This window comes from Halyomorpha halys, unplaced genomic scaffold (genome assembly GCF_000696795.3).
Source record: "Halyomorpha halys isolate HHAL.00 unplaced genomic scaffold, Hhal_1.1 Scaffold1153.1, whole genome shotgun sequence".
Taxonomy (NCBI): Eukaryota; Metazoa; Arthropoda; class Insecta; order Hemiptera; family Pentatomidae; genus Halyomorpha; species Halyomorpha halys.
In genome coordinates, this window is record NW_027107155.1 from 11,363 (window position 1) to 28,067 (window position 16,705).

Genomic DNA, 16,705 nt, shown 5'->3' on the forward strand with positions numbered 1-16,705 from the left:
GGGCGGGTCAGGCGGGGAAGGATGGCCTTTTTTTTAGCGTTACAATCCTGTTCTTCTGAGATTGTGACATGTCGTTAGTCGACCAACCTACTCGCTGAAATTGTCCGTTCTAAAAGACAGATAAGTAAGGCTGCCATGGAGGGCGGGAGTGGCGGGTTTGATCCCGTCCCTTTATATATGGTCATTGTCACAGGGTATCTGAGGCCCCAGAAGGTGCACCACACACGACTAAGGCCGTTAAAGGATTGGGCCACCCTATTTCCCAAGTAATCCAAGTGAGGAGTCACATTAAATCCTTTTCCAAATCTTACGCCAAGGTAAGTGACTACCTCACTTGGACATATTTTTGTTCCTCAAAATATTAAATTAATAGGGTGGGCTTTATCAGTGTTTCCTCTTAAGAGAATGGCCTGTGTCTTGCTAGAATGGTGTGAGAGGAAAAAGTTGCGAATGGCCAACTTTTTCCTCTCACACCAATCTCCAACCACCAGACGCTGTCAAAGGTGGAGGATATGCCAAAGAGCAGTAACATGACATACTGCCCCTCCCTCTGTTCAATGACTGCTCGCACTCGTAACAGAGAATCTTCCAGCTTCTTGGAAAATGTCCCCTTTCCAGACAGTCATTGTAAAAATCAAGAAGCCTTTCTTCAATACAGATTCGCTGATTCAGCCTCTGTCCAGTCCTTGTCGGCTATCTCTCCCTCCAGCATACTTTAAAAGACATTCCAATCGATTCCTCGTATTACATACCCTTTGTCGATGCAGTGGGAACACATTATCGTATAACACATCAAAAGACAGACTTTTGTGGTCGGAGCTCGTCTCAGATCTTTATCTCGACAATGTATCTTACCAGCGTCGGCGAGGCCAAAGTCACATCTATCCAGCTTTCCCCCATTGGTCTAGAGAACGTTGGGCCAGTGGAGGGATTGTTTATAACAAGCTGGCTTCTCGCAATAAACTCCCTGAGTTTAGCACCCCTTCTATCAGGTCGATTGAATCCCCAGACCATGTTCCAAGAGTTGGTATCTGAGCAGATGATCACGTTTCTATTGCTAACAGTGATTGCTTCCATGGTGGAGATGCATTCTTATATCACGGTTCCTTCAGGTATGTATAGAGATACCAGAGTATAAGGAACGCTGCCCCACCTGATGTAGCCCCACACAATCCACCATGGTGTATCACCACTTCTTGGGCCCACTTTAAGGGCACTTGGCACTCTCGGCTACCCAATTTGTGCTTCCTATGGTTCAAGGGTGCTTTTGTTCACACACAGTTAACACAGTTCAGGGCAGCCTGGGCCTTTTTCATTGGACACTCCTTTAGTATATGGCCACTGCACACTATATACAAACCACAGCTTCCTCTTTACATGGGGCGTGTGTGTGCCCATAGCCCTGGCACTTTGTACAGCGAGGTGATCTTTAAAGGTCATCGACCACCACCCTTCATCGACACTTTCCATATCTAATAGTTGGAACCTTACCATGGCGTGCACTTCTAGCACCCAGTTCTTAGTAAAGCCATTCCTAGTCACAGTGAAGAAAAGTGGCCATAGATCATTATTTACCAATGGAGTGGGGAGCGACTTCTCAGTTATTCTTCCCCACAAAAATCTAACTAGTTCCTATGGGTCCCAGGAGTGAGGCACACCCCTCACCTCAATCCTAAGTTTCCTCCTCAGGGCTAGCTTAGCTTGTAGTACTCTGTTGCGAAGTTCTTGTCACCTAATAACTTTGTTAGCATGAGAACTGTCATCCAAGTGAACCAAAAGAGCAGAACCCAACTTGGTTGCATGGACGATTGCTGCTTTCACGCCGATTTCTGTTGGGGACGGTAATTCATTTATGATATCAACTGTGGTCTTACCGACCCCACTGATACTGACGTAAGTTGGCTTCGCATTCTGGGTAGACTTGGATGGCAAGGATTTAACAATCTCTGCCATGGTCATTTTGTATATACCACCAAATCGTTCAGTGGAACCTACTTGGATTGAGCTTGCTCGCTTATTGGTTTTATCCTGCCAGCTGAAGCTGATTTTTTAGCTTTCTTCTTATTTATTTTCCTTTTGACCTCAGTGAAAGGCATATGATCAGATAAAATATCACTGGGGCATTTAGCCGCTGCTTCTTTTATTTCCCTCGGTTGTTCTACAGATATAAGTCGCCAGTTAGATGTTCAGAATCCTTCCATGAGTTTTGGCACAGACTGCTCAATAATAATTTGGGTAATCATTGAATGGAAACTCGGAGAAGCAAGTTTTTCTTTTACAGCCCTTTGGACTGGGGTAGAAAAATTTTCAAATTTTCCCTGTCATTTCTTAGTTTTTTCTTGCATGGTTTCAATGACATCAAGTAGATGCTGAAACTTAACGTTGATGCAGTTCTGAACCTTTGTGCTAACGTTTTTGTCAGTATTTTTAATATAAACTCTCAGGTTCTCCATGATTAAATTCACTTACTGGAGTTTAGAATTACATCCAGCCTCTTCAGGTACTGCAGAAATATCACCCTGAGAACCTTTCCTAGTCTGTTTGGCATTAGACCTTAATAGCTTTAAAATGTTTCTTCTACAGCTTCTCTCACCTCCATCTTTTCGATAATAGGCCGTTGGGCCTAACCTCAGCCCTTTGGTCACTAATTTTCACAGTGTCCTTTTTCACTCACTAATCACAAAAGTTCACTCTAGTCCAAAAGCTCTCGGGCTTAAAACTCACATTGTTTAAACTAACCCTACCATGTCCAACTAGAAAAAAAAAATAGACACTAATTAAATCTCAAAAACACCTTAACAAAAAAGCACAGCTGTAATAAACGCTTATTGGGGAAAGAGCACCAACATTCACCAAGCTATGTCGATAACCTTCGTCGTGTCGGGTCTGATAGGAAATACCTAAGTTCAGAGGGCACCGACTCAAGCTGAATAAACGTGAACGCACATCAAAGGAAAAGGAAAAACACTGCTCACCGACCTTCCGCTTAGGCTGTTGGGACATGACTCAGTTTAATTGAAACCACAATAGTTTCAATTTGAAAAATTAAAATTTAAATGTATATCATTTAAAAAAAATTGAGATAATTACTTCATCAGCTTCAGTTCCGGAATCTGTTATGTGAGTTCCAGCTGTAATAGAAGACGAAACACTTTCATGACCTGAACCACAACCGCTACTCTCCCGATCAGCATTTACATCTTCACAGTCTTCTGTACTGCTTTCAACCAATTCTTCCTTATATTTCTTCTCCAGCAGTAACTTAAACACAAAAAGAAGAGAAAATTATTGAACACACACAAAAAAAAAAAAAGATTTAATTTTGACAGTCAGCACAATAATGCAAGTTTAACTCAGTCATAATTAAGACTTGATAAATGTAATATTGCATGTTTTATTTGCTATCCATAATTATCAAACTGATGAAAAATGATACAATGTACAGTGGAACCTCGTTATAATGAAACTCAATATCAGTTTTTCTTTTTTTAAATCCCCTTCAACTAGCCCAAAACCATTTAATGAAAAATATACCTCTAAAAAAAAAAATAATAAATAAATAAATAAAGCATGCAGATGTAACTCATCTAAAATCATCTCTTAAAAAATAGTTTATCCTTGAATAATAAATTCTTATAACAGTTAAGTATATATAATGAAAAGGACCTCGATTTCAACAAATTTTATAAAATGTTTTCTATAATAGTAATGGTTGAAAAACAGTTTACAATAAGCATTGATGAGCAAAGAAAAAAATGAAATTGAATCATGATTTGTTAATTATTTCTCATACCACAAATAGATTGAATAGTGAATTCTTTCAAATAGATTGAATTCCATAGAATTTTCTATGCAGAGGTCAACAAATGACAAAGTGAGTAAACCACAATATAATAAATCGCTTGCTAATTCAAAAAATATTTTCAAAAAGGGTTATGTTGCTTTTCTAATTTTCTCCAACACATCTTTCTCTGGACAGATTCTGATAGTAGATAGGATTTCATATTGTGCACTTTTTTTAATCTGACATGTCCTGAAGGGATATATTGTCAAAGCTGTTTATAGTTTCTTATTGTTTTTTATAATTATAGTGTAAAGTGTGCAGAAAAAAACCAGAAGATGATAATTGTTTCCAAATTCCATTTTCTGTGAGAAATTCTCATCATAATTTAAATATCAAATTCTTATCATAAAAACCATTTTGGTCTCCTCGGTCGGTCAAGGAAACTCTAATTATGACAAATTCTCAAAATTAAATTCTAAAGCTATTTGGTTCAAAGTTTTTAAAATTTTCCTCAATCCACACCCAAACTGAGAAAAAAACATTTAAAAAAATCAACATTTCATAAACAAAATGTACTGACAAATCAGTTCTTACAGAATTTAGCTTGGGAAACCTGCATCTCAAGAATCATTATATGTTCACATATCTATTAGCACTGATATTAAAGTATTTAATATACTAAAAACTAATCTTTGACATTTAACTTCTTAAGAATAGTAGCTTTTATGATATTTGCTAAAATAAATTAACAAAATGTAGATTTCTAGTTGTTCGGACTAAATTTTTGATTTAAGAAAAATATATCTCAGGATCTATATATAGGCACTCAAACTAAAGTTAGTTAAATATACTATAAGGTAGTTCATCATGTTTATCTTAGTACGAGTAGTAGTTTTTTATATTTGTATATGAATATAAATTTTGTATATAAAATTTGTCCCAAGAACTAGAAATTAATTTATTTTAGCAAATATCATAAAAACTACTGCATGTACAAAGATAAATATCATAAACTATTTTATGGCACATTAAACTAGCTTTTATTTGAGTGCTGGCAGACATCTGTATGTCTAATGGTTCCAGAGATATTATTATTCTGGCAATACAGTCCTAAAAGAACCTGGCCTCATCCACCACAGCCAATCAATCTTCATGATATCTCAACATTCATCCACCTCAGATCCTCCTCCATATCTTCTAGCTACCTGATCCATGGGCATCCTCTTTTTCATTTTCAATCCAGTTTTCCATATATTCTTGGGTATTCTTTGATCAGGCATCCCCTATACATATCCAATCCATTTTATTTGAGCTCTTTTAACTAATGCCATGATGTTGAGTTTCCTTAACAGCTCCATTCAACTTTCATTCATTTAAAGACAACTCTAATTTTCAATACTTTTTCCTGGGAGAAATACATTTATTTCCTGCTGCTATCCTGGCCTCTATTTCGTTCTCTACTTTGTTGTTATCTGTAACCAGGCTTTCCGGGTACTTAAACTGGTTTACAGAACTGAAACTGTGATCTTTGAAAGTAACTTCACTTCATTATCCTTTCTTGAACCTTTCAAGTAAACAGTCTTATTTTCATTAACCTTAAGGCCTAGTTTAGCTGCTGCTTCTTCGAATTCCTGGTATGTTCCTTGTAGTGCAGTTGAGGTTCTAGCGGCAATGACATCATCTGCATATGCTAGATGTTGAGATAGCTGTTTATAGACGATTCCTCCTGGATTAGTTCTAATTGAATAAACAGTTATTTTCAGTGTTATATTTAAAATAAGAGGAGACAGAGGATAACCCTGTCTCAAGCTATTCTTCACAGAAAATTCCTGGGACAGCAAATTTCCAAGCTTAAATCGACAGGTAATATTCATTAGCACCATTTTTGCCAGCCTCACTGGTCTGTTCCATATACCTACTTTTACCATAACTTTCTAAAGTCCTATTCTGTCCACGTCGTAAGCTTGTTGTAAGTCCAAAAATAGCAAAACCATTTTTATGTTGAACATATGAAAGATCTTCATTGCCTGCCTCAGAGAGAATATCTGGTCAACTGTTGATCTACCATGTTGGAACCCTATAATATTTTCAGTGGAATTGGACACTCTTTTACATAGGAGTACTGCCAGTATTTTACAGGTTGCGCTTAGTAACAATGCCTCTATAATTACTACATACCATCTTGTTTCCTTTTTTAAGAATAGAACATACGGCTGCACTTGTCCAATCTTCAGGCATTTTTTCTTCCATCCATATTTTCTAAACTAAACTGTAAATTTCTTCCTATAAATCACTGCCACCATATTTCATCATCCCTGGAGTGATCTCATTAAGACCTGGTGAATTATGGTTCTCCATTGACCAAATTATGTAAATTATTTCTTCCTTCTCTGGAGATCTTCTATTTCTTCTACACCTTTCAGTGTCTTACCCAGGAGTTCATTTAGATTGAAGCTTTCTTCAGAAATTTTCTCAGTAGCTTGCGTGTCTAGTAATTCAATAAAATACTAGCTCCACTTTTCGAGACTGGACATCTTTTCCCACAATAAGCTCACCTTCTTTCTCTTTACATTATCCAGTTTTGGCTTTGAATCCCTTTTTTATTTCTTTTACACCCATGTAAAATTTTCTTGATTCTTTCTTCTCTCAGTATTCTTGCAATTAAACTGTTTCCTTTTCCTGTACTCTCTTCTTCCGCCTATACAGTTTTTGGCGTCTCTCCTCCTTGTCATAAATTCCTTTATACTTCCTCTGATTTTTTTTTTTTTTTTGTATCATATTTAACCTTGGCTTATTTCTTTCTTCTAGAGCTCTTCATCAACCCATTTATTTCTGGAAGCTATTCCTTCTTCCCTAGTACCTCTCTTACACTTTCTGTCACTACATTTTTCAATTTTTTCCATCTCATTTATGGTTGTGTTCATTAATATTTTTTGTAAGTAATTCCCTTATTTTCTTTAAAATTCTTTTGTACTCCCTCTCGTGCAGCTTTTCTGAATTATAGGCACTCTATATTCTGTAGTGCACCTTCTTATAGCTAGCTTTTGTCGATATCAGACTTATTTGAGTGTTGTTGGACACATGTACGTCAATAGTTTCTGAGATATATTTTTCATATTCTTCTTTTTCACCCTCCCTAAGTGCCTTTCAGCGTGGAGGAGCCTCTAACCACTTGGTCCACACATCTCGTTCTTCTTACTCCGGAAACAAAGGAAATGATAAAACAAAGAGAAGCAGCTAGATGCAAATTTCTTCGGACCCGCCTGTCTGCAGATTATTTTTATTTTAAACTACTCCGTAATGCAACCTAATTAGCAGTTTGACGTGTTAAATCCCATCACATTCATCACGCTCTCTCCAATGCTCCCGATCCCAAATCCAAGCGGAAAATACTCAGAAATTTATCCCTACCAGAATCCAATAACCTCAGCTCTCTTCCAATAATATCTGATGATTTCAACAACCATTTCACATTCTATGCTACTGATCCATCAATCTTTCCTGAAATAACATCTGATTCCAAATAACACCTTCAATCCTGAAAACTTGTTTTCCCCCAAATATCTTATGAAGAATTACTAGCCACTACTCTAAGATCCCATACCAATGATCATGGACCGGACAACATTCCTGTTAAGTTGATTAAATCCTGTCCCCCAGTCCTTATTCAAAACCACTAGAACACCTTGTTCAAAACGAACTCTCAAACTTCCTAGAAGAACGTTCCCTCATCAATCCCCTCCAATCCAGCTTTTGACCAGGCTATTCAACACAATCCGCTCTCCTTAAAATAACCCACAACCTCCAAACTGCCATGGAACACCAAAACCTAACTATCCTAATCCTCCTTGATTTCCTCAAAGCATTTGACACGGTTGACCACAACATCCTTCTTACCAAACAATGAAATCTTCCTCTATCCAACAGTGCTTTGCGCTGGTTTCAATTCTTCCTTTCCTATCGCTCCCAGTATCCAGTGATTCCAAATAAACCACCATCAATGACTCGACCCCTTACCTGTGGTATCCCTCAAGGTTCATCGCTTTTCCTCACTCTTTTCACCATCTACATCAATGACCTTCCCCTCCTTATCCAACATTCTCAATACCATTATGTACGCTGATGATTTCCATATTTATCTTTCCTTTCCATCTATTTATTCTATCTATTCTTCTGACCTATTGGTTGCCACCTTTATACCTTTCCATTTATTATTTTTAGTTTAATTGTATTTGATTTTTTATAATTTGTTTTTCAATTTTATTTATTATCAGAGGTTAGTCATCTTTTGTTTTATGATGTGACATATAGTTTTATTTTATATATTATGTTAATTATTGTTGTTCATTTTTATCTTTTCAAATTTGTCGTTATATCATATTTTATGACGTTTTATAATTTCATTTTTATTTTGTTCTTTACTCTAAGGCTTTAAAGCCTAATTTTGATGCCTGTATATTGTTCTAAAGGGATCAATCCCAGAATAAATAAAGAATATTATTATTATTATGGCAAGCATCTTCATCTGAGCCAGAGTTTTTCCTCTTTCCAGACCTAGTCATTGGATATGCTCCATATAGCTCCTTCTAGGTCCGCCTTGTGGTCCCCTACCAGTCGGCCTCGCCTCCATACATTTCCTTGGCACTCTGTCTTCCCCCATTCTACAGACATCTCCACACCATCGGATCTGTCCCTGTTCAATCACTGATTTTACTGAGGGGATCTGAAGTTCTTCTCTTATTCTTTCATTCCTTATTCTATCTCTCCTGGTTTTGTCCAATATTATTTGCAAAAAAACTAATTTCAGCAGCCGTAATTCTGCTCATGTGCTTGTCTTGGGTGACCCAACTTTCACTGCCATATGATAGTATTGGAAGATATATCGCTTTAAAGATATGGAGCTTGATATCCTTATCTACCTCCCTCTTCCCCACAATAGTATTGCATATCTGGTAGTAAATACTATTTGTTTTATTTATCCTATTGGACACTTCTTGGTCTATTTTGCCAGATTTATTGAAAATTGTTCCAAAGTAGGTATAGAAGTCCATTGTTTCCAATAATTCATCATTCCACACTATTTGTACATGGCCCATGTCCATTTCATCTCTTGCAACAGTCATAACCTTGCTCTTGCGGCTGTTAATACTCATTCCTTTGTGGGCGAGTTCCTCTTGCCATTCTATAACGACTTGTTGCAATTTTTCCTCAGAGTCAGTCACCAGTATGATATAATCTGCATATAGAAAAACATGTTCCACACACCAACTACAGTCCAAGCAGTTCTTCTCCTACATATTTTGTGGATTTCATCCATAAAGACAATAAATAAAAATGGACTGATGCTATCTCCTTGTTTCACACCTCTTTCCAGAGAAAATGGCTTTGACAGGTTGATTTAATTGCTTCCAGGAGGTCTGCGGGAATTATTTTGGCTCTAAGTGCCCTCCAGATTTCATATCGGGGTAATGAATCTATGGCAGCTTTTAGGTCCAAAAAATATAATTGCTCTGATTTCTATCCCATGCCTTTTCTATGATAGTTCTGAAAGCGAATATGCGATCCTGGGTTTGTCTTCCAGGTTGGAATCCGGCCAGGTCTTCTAGTTTTGGCTCTATCAGTGCCTGTAACCTGCTTTCTAGAATAGTGGTTTATAGTTTATACGTTACTTGGGATAAGCATGTTGGTCTGTAGTTACCACATTCTGTTGTAGAATTTTTCTTACAAATTGGTACTATGATATTATATTCCCAGTCCTTTGGAATAACCTTACTGTCCCATATCTTTTGAAAACGTCACTGCAGTGATTTTGTCATTTAATTACCTCAATATTTGTTAAATTCCATCTCTGCCTGGTGCTTTACCTAGTTTCAAACTATCCAGGGCCCTTTCTATATCTTCCTCCCATATCGTATCATATCCTTCTCCTACCTCCTGAGCATTTGCTAACTCTTTTTCAGGGGATCGTATGTAGTCAGAGAACTGCGAAGAATAGTGTTGTCTCCATCTAACCAAGATATTTTATGGGTCTGAGATCATATGCCCGCTTTCATCTTTTATGTTTTTGATCTCTTTGGAAGTTTTACCCTTAAGTGCTTTTACTTTTTTCCAAAAGGTCTTTATATTCTCTCTGTAATCCCTGTCAAGCCATTTATTCGAGTTCCTCCCATGATTTCTTCTTGGTCTCTCTTACAATATGTTTAGTATTATTTCTCCACTTAATATACTCTTCTCATTTCTATGGTGTCCGATTCCGCAGGTAAGTCTTCCATGCTTCTTTCTTTCTATGGACCAATTCTTGGAATTCTTTGTTCCACCATTTGGTGCGCTTGAGTCTAGTGTTTATTTTCTTTACTCTGGAGAATAGACCTTGCTGATTCAAGTATGCTATCTTTCATACACTTCCAGATTTCTTCCACAGATCCGTTTGTCTAATTTTTATAATTTCTCTTCCAGACATACCTCGTATTTTCGTCTTTTTTCAACCGCATCAAGGGCTCTCACATTTATCTTTTCGTATGCCCTAATTTTTATACTTCTAGGCTTCATAATATGCGTGTCTGCGATTAATAGCAAATGGTCTGTGTCTATTTCAGCACCTATGATCATGGTGCTGTTCACAAACGTTAAGGTGATCACCTTAACGTCTGTGAACCAGTGTCTAATACTGCGATTGTATACAAAATAGTTAACAATACTATTTCTTTCCAGTGCTGAGAAGGTAATTTTGTGAATTTTCTTGTGGGGAGAATAGGAGTTACCTATAAGCATGTTATTTTCCATGCAGAAGTCAATCAATCGCTGACCATTTTCATTCTTTGTTCTTTCTCCACCATGCTTTCTCATAACTCCATGTGTATCTTTATAATCTCATCCCGTTATTGCACTGAAGTCTCCACAGCAAATAATTTTCCAATTCATATTTTTGGATTTGCTTGTTATCCTTTCTAGGTCAGAGTAGAATCGTTCTTTTTCTATAACAGAGGAATCTTGAGTAGGGGCATAAATTTGTACTAAAGTGATTTTACCAGGAGACAAATGGAAATTGGATATTATTATTCTGGGCGAGACAGCTTCCTAATCCTCCATTTTCTTGTATTATGTATCACCAACGACAAAGCAAACTACCTCCTTAGCAAATTCACTTTTAGTGACTCCTGAATATATGAGAGTATATCCCTTATCCGGACTCATTTCCCCAATTCTTTTACCTTTTTTTTTCATATTGATGTATGATATATTTTAAAAATCAATAATGTTGTCTTAATAACTAGAAATCAATATTTTGTGAATTTATTTTAGCAGATATCTTGAAAAATACTACTCCTACGAAGATTAACTTTATGAACTACTTTTTAGTACATTAAACTAGCTTCAATATGAGTGCTAATACATCTGGACATCTAATGATTCCTGAGATATAGATTTCATATAATAAATTCACAAACTACTGATTTTTCAGTACTTGTTTTACTAAATGCTGTTTTTTTTTTATAAAGTATATTTCGGGAACTCCTGAACGTAAATAGCTTATTTAGGGCTAATATTCTAGCAAATTTACTCTTCTGTAATTAATCATTTAATTTATAATCTTAAACACTTTCCTGAGACTAGTTAATTTTGTTAAAATAAATAATTTAATTTCTATCCATTTTAGTCTCATTTCTATGAAACATTAAAACATTAGGTAAAACATATTTTTTTGTCAATAAGTATATCCCACATAATGTCTAATTACCCAATTAGTCAATATTCACATTAAAACCAAAATTAAAATTTATTTATCACAGTCACTATTTGTTAAAACTTTATCACAACAATGCTTGTAACCTTCCTCCACTCAGTTCAAGCATTAAAATTATTTATTATAACAACATTTTTGTTAATTTTCCTCTTTATTTCATTAGTAAAATTCCTGTCAAGGCTAATTATTGGGTGACAGAATTTATCAACACAATAATGATTTGAAAAACAAGGAGAGGGATCCAAATAAAATGGCACTAGTACAGCATGCAATCAAAAACCAGCATATTTTTTGATTTTGAAAATACAATGATTTTACATAAAGAAAATAATACATTCAAAAGGAAAATACTCGAATCCATTTACATATCTGAAAATATTAATTATACTTATTAACAAAAAAAAATATGTTTTACCTAATGTTTTAATGTTTCATAGAAATTGTTGTTTTGACCTGGGTAGAATAGCCTGCATGAAGTTGAATTTAAATCATTTAGTTCCAAAATTGTATTAAGGTAAGATAAATTATAAATAATAATGTTAAGTATTTTGAAATGTTTGAGGATCATACATGTAATAAAAGCGGTTTTGTAGTAGATTGTCCCTGAGGATGGCCGGATTGGCCGAAAGATCGGACTTGTAAGAAAAATAAAATGTGTTGAGATTAAAATGGATAGGAATTAAATTATTTATTTTAACAAAATTAATAATTTATTTCAATGATTTGTAGGTAGTTTTAAAGATATGGAGCTCTGAATGAAAAATTAACTTTTGAAGCATGAGCCATTTTTAATTTCCATAACTATATTTTATGATAAATTCCAGTTAGATGTGATGGAGAAGAACTGGATAAGGTTAGAAAATAAAAAAAACCCTCAACAGATGCACAACATGCGGTAACTGTTATAATCTAGCAAAAATCAAATCAAAATTCCAAAAATTATAGAGGTTAATGAGGGTGAGCATGTATACGGGACACCCTCTATGTACTATACCTATCTAATAAAACATAAAAAGTATACATTAACTTTGTTTATTTATTTATTAAGGTTATTTCAATATACAAATCATACAAATAACTATATAAGAATGAAATTAAAAGTAATTATACACTCAAAACATACTTGCTGATCGGGTGGAGGCATCTCATTTGTGTCATTACTGTTTGGTTTATGTTGTGATGAACACACATGAGCAGTAATCGGCATGTCATTCACTTTGTCTTTATACTAAAAATACACGTAAATCATTTCAATTAAATTTTGCACTAGTATTCTTACAATTTTGAAAATGGAAAATACATAATAACATTATTATTTACTTCATAGGTAAGCTAAAGTATGTAGTAATATGAATTTAAATAATAATCTGAAAATAAATAACATAAAATATAGTAAAAGGGTGCTATAGATATTTAAATAAATAAATATGAGGAGCTGAGTAAAAAAAGACAAAAAAAAAAAAAAAGAAGTAGAGGATAAAATAGTGGTGGATAATGGGGAGAGGGGAGAATGGTAGGAAGAGATCTTCAAACTTTTTAGAACTATATATGAAATATGAGCAATTAAAGAAACTTCAAGAGGCTTTTTTAATATGGGATTTGACTGGCACGAGAATGACGCACTAGATAAACCTTAGTGAGAATATGCCTGTAGGTGCCGGCAAACAGGCACCTATACTGACTTAACAGAAGATAGCAGATAAATAAAGTACATAACGATGTATATTGTTGACTATAAATGTAATCAGACAGAAGATGGGGGAAGTGGTTGGGAAAGAAATACGAAGTAAAGTGAATTATACTGCTTTAACATGTTCCAACATTTCGGTCGAAGTTGTAGGTTTTCGTCAGTAGTTCATCAGGGCTAAGCAAAATAAGATACAGAATCATAGATTGAAGAGATAAGAAAAAATATCTTATAGAAATGTGAAGAAAAAATAAAGAATAATATGTGAGAAAAATTAAACAGTAAAAGTTTCCCTGTATAGTTTTATTTTTAAATTTTAATTTATTACTCACCATTTCCATTGCCTTTAATATTAATATAATTTAGTATTTTTTTCTACTCTATTGATTTTTTCATACTTCTTCTAACAATTCTCTGTTCACTGTTGTGAAAAACACATACAGCATCTAGGCATTCTACAAGGATTTATATAATCCGATAATTTTGGTTCTTTTTTGAATTCGTATAAAGTCGGGGTCAGGGGTCTCATTTTCTGATGCCCCCCCTTGCCGCGGACACCGGAAGACCCTGAAGACGCTGCCACTGCGATGCCTCCTATTGTGCCATGCAAGCTAGGAATTGGCTTGCCCCTTCCATCACGCCAGAGTTGAGGACATAGTGGCCAGCCTTAGAGGGAGTACAACCTGGATGAGGGAAGCAGCTTGAGGACGTAACCGCAGTGGCAAAGACGTCACCAGAGTAAGCCATATTCCCTTATCTTCTATGAGACCATCCTAAGTTTTGTTCTTAGATTATAATAATTCACATTCAAACTAACACAATCTGCCCCTTCAGGGAATTAATATTTTAATTTAAAGGAAATATATGCATGTTTATTGATAAGCAGCTCTTAAAATTTCAACACCCCTTTTCCACATTAATATATATAAAAAATTCAACATACACTCAGGATACCTGAAGTAAGACATGACTAGGTCCCAATGTATACACATATATTAATATCAGAGATATGGTTGGGAGATACAATAGGATACATCAGAGTTGTTCAGGAAAAAGGGTTGATTTGTAAATCTGTTTTTTGTTTTTTTTTCTACTCTGGGTCAACTTTTCCAGTGAAAGCATTAATGTGCAAACATTTTATAGTATCAGTTGGGAATGAGAAAAGAATCAGATAGATTTTATCTTTCATTTAATTTATTTATTAGTTTTTAACCTATTCTATTTAATACTTGTATATATGTTTTTTTATCTATTGATTAACACATGATTTAACCAATTATTATTTGTTAAATTTTAACTTATTTTATGTTTTTATCATATTCTTATAATTTAAATGTTTGTATATATACTTTAACTTAATGACTCGCATAGTTTTAACCAACTTTAACGGTTAATTTTTTTGGAGTGTTAACTTTTAACATATTTTTTTTTTTTAGTAATCGCTTTTAGTTTTTTTTTTTTGTTTTTTTTAGCATTTGATATTATTGTCTCCATATTTACAAATTTGGAGATTTAGAATATGCTGTTGATATTGCTTTTTAATGGGTCCTCCATGCAGGTGAATTGGTTCCAGTGTCTGGTTATAAATTGGTGATACAAGAGACATGAGTTCACACCTCCAAAAGTCCAAGAAAATTTAAATCAGACAAACAGAATGGGTTCCAAGATCGGGAGGCCCTGTTCAGAAAGCAATGGTGGTCTCCGTGTAGTCTGTGGATGCTGCTGGAGATGATGAAAAAAGTATGTCAAGGTTGAGGAGGGTATAGTAATGGGCAAGGCATTATCAATGGACGATGTCTTCCCAAGATTGCCTGAATTTCCACGTACAAATGAGGAGATGGAAAAAGAACAGGACAAACAAGATACTCCCCCACAGACAATTGATAAAGTTTGTCCAATCTGTGGGCTAACTTTTAAGGGTGATAGAGGTCTTGGGACCCATATAGCAAAGAAGCATCCCAGGGAGGCAAAAAAGGGAGAGGGATAGATAGACCATATCAAATTAGAAATAAGCAAATGGTCGGTTGTCTTTCAGTATGTCATGAAAGGAAGAGAATTTAACTCAGCGGATTTCGACAAAGCAGTAGCCGGTTTTTGAATTTTCTTAAAAATATTAACGCCGAACTGCCGGGCCCACACGAACTGCCATTAAATTCTACAAAATGAGAAGAAAGATTAAAACCGAAATGGCCGACAAGGGTACGAGTATCGAACGGGGGAAGGTATCGAATCCGCAAAGAGCTAATAAGGCAGACAGGAGCAGTATCAGTATGAACTGGCTCAATACAATTACTACGATAGAAGAAATAAGGTGGTTCAAACCATAATGAATACTGACGCTCTCAAGCAATGCTCATAGAAGATAGCTGACATTGAAAAGCATTTTAGAAGCCTCTTTGAAAAAGAGAATCTCTGCTAACGTGTGGATAATGAGAAATGCTTGGTGTGTTGGTCCACACAATAAAATACTTTGATATAACACACTTCATTAGGTATATTGCGGATTTTATGCTGAAGGTAGGGTATCAGAGCCTTTACGCCAGGGGCACACAATATTGGTCTAGAAGGGAAAAGGAGACCCAAAAAGTATTTCCTCCTGGAGGCCAATAATAATATACTCGATTGTGCGCCAAATCATTGAAAGGGTTCTGGATTCTGAATTGAGAAAGTAGATCACCTTCAGCGAAAATCAAAGGGACTTCATCAAAGGTCTACCGGGAACGCATGTAAGCACCAGAATCATCGATGCAATCATAAAAGATGCTAAGAATACGAAAAATGATTGGGTGGTGGTTTTTCTCAACATTGTAGGCGCTGCTGAAGAAATTAGTCATGGACACATGGTGAGCTAACTGGAGGCAAGAGGTGTGCCGCCTGACCTCACAAAGATGATCACAGCTCTCTTAACAACAGACAAAATAAAATATGACTAACACAGACAAAGATAAATATAGGAACCCACACCACTAGCCAGATCAGTGTCTTGTTGGGAGTGTTGCCTTTGATGTTCAATCTGGAAATTGACCATTTGTACCACAAGCTCTGTGATCAGGATTTCTTCAGTAAATTCGGTTATGACCTAAGAAGTGACCAAGAAAATGTGGTCCTCACAGGGTTTGCGAATGATTAGGCTGTTACGGCATGCGACCGGAGCTCAGCGGAAAGAATTATAAATAGTGTCCAGAAGCTGCTCGCGGAGATTGGTTTGGCAATAAATTCACAGAAAAGTGTGGTTATCATAATGGACAAAGGAGAGCTGCGGTTGACAAAGCTCTCTCTTGAGAATACTGATGTTATCCAAACGGCAAAGGTCAATGACACCATCAAATATTTGGGATGTAGTCGGGAGAACTATTATTTGGAGAACAGGTGGTGACAAGGCTAAATAATAATTTAGATAAATTAGTGAGCTCATGTTTGGTCAAGGCAGTTTGTAGACGAGTATTGATTGTGAAGGAAAAAGGGGGTAAAAGAGGGGGGAAAAATTATT

At 35.6% G+C, this 16,705-nt stretch overlaps 1 protein-coding gene across 1 annotated transcript in view; it reads right to left on the reverse strand.

The window, feature by feature from the left end:
* Positions 1 to 16,705, reverse strand: part of LOC106688547 (cytokine receptor) — a gene marked incomplete at its 5' end in the record, with an annotated part of 116,958 nt that overhangs the window by 9,092 nt on the left and 91,161 nt on the right. The window contains 2 exon segments of the mRNA XM_014433054.3: positions 3,091 to 3,261; positions 12,652 to 12,756. Coding sequence (XP_014288540.1) covers positions 3,091 to 3,261; positions 12,652 to 12,756 — 276 coding nt within the window.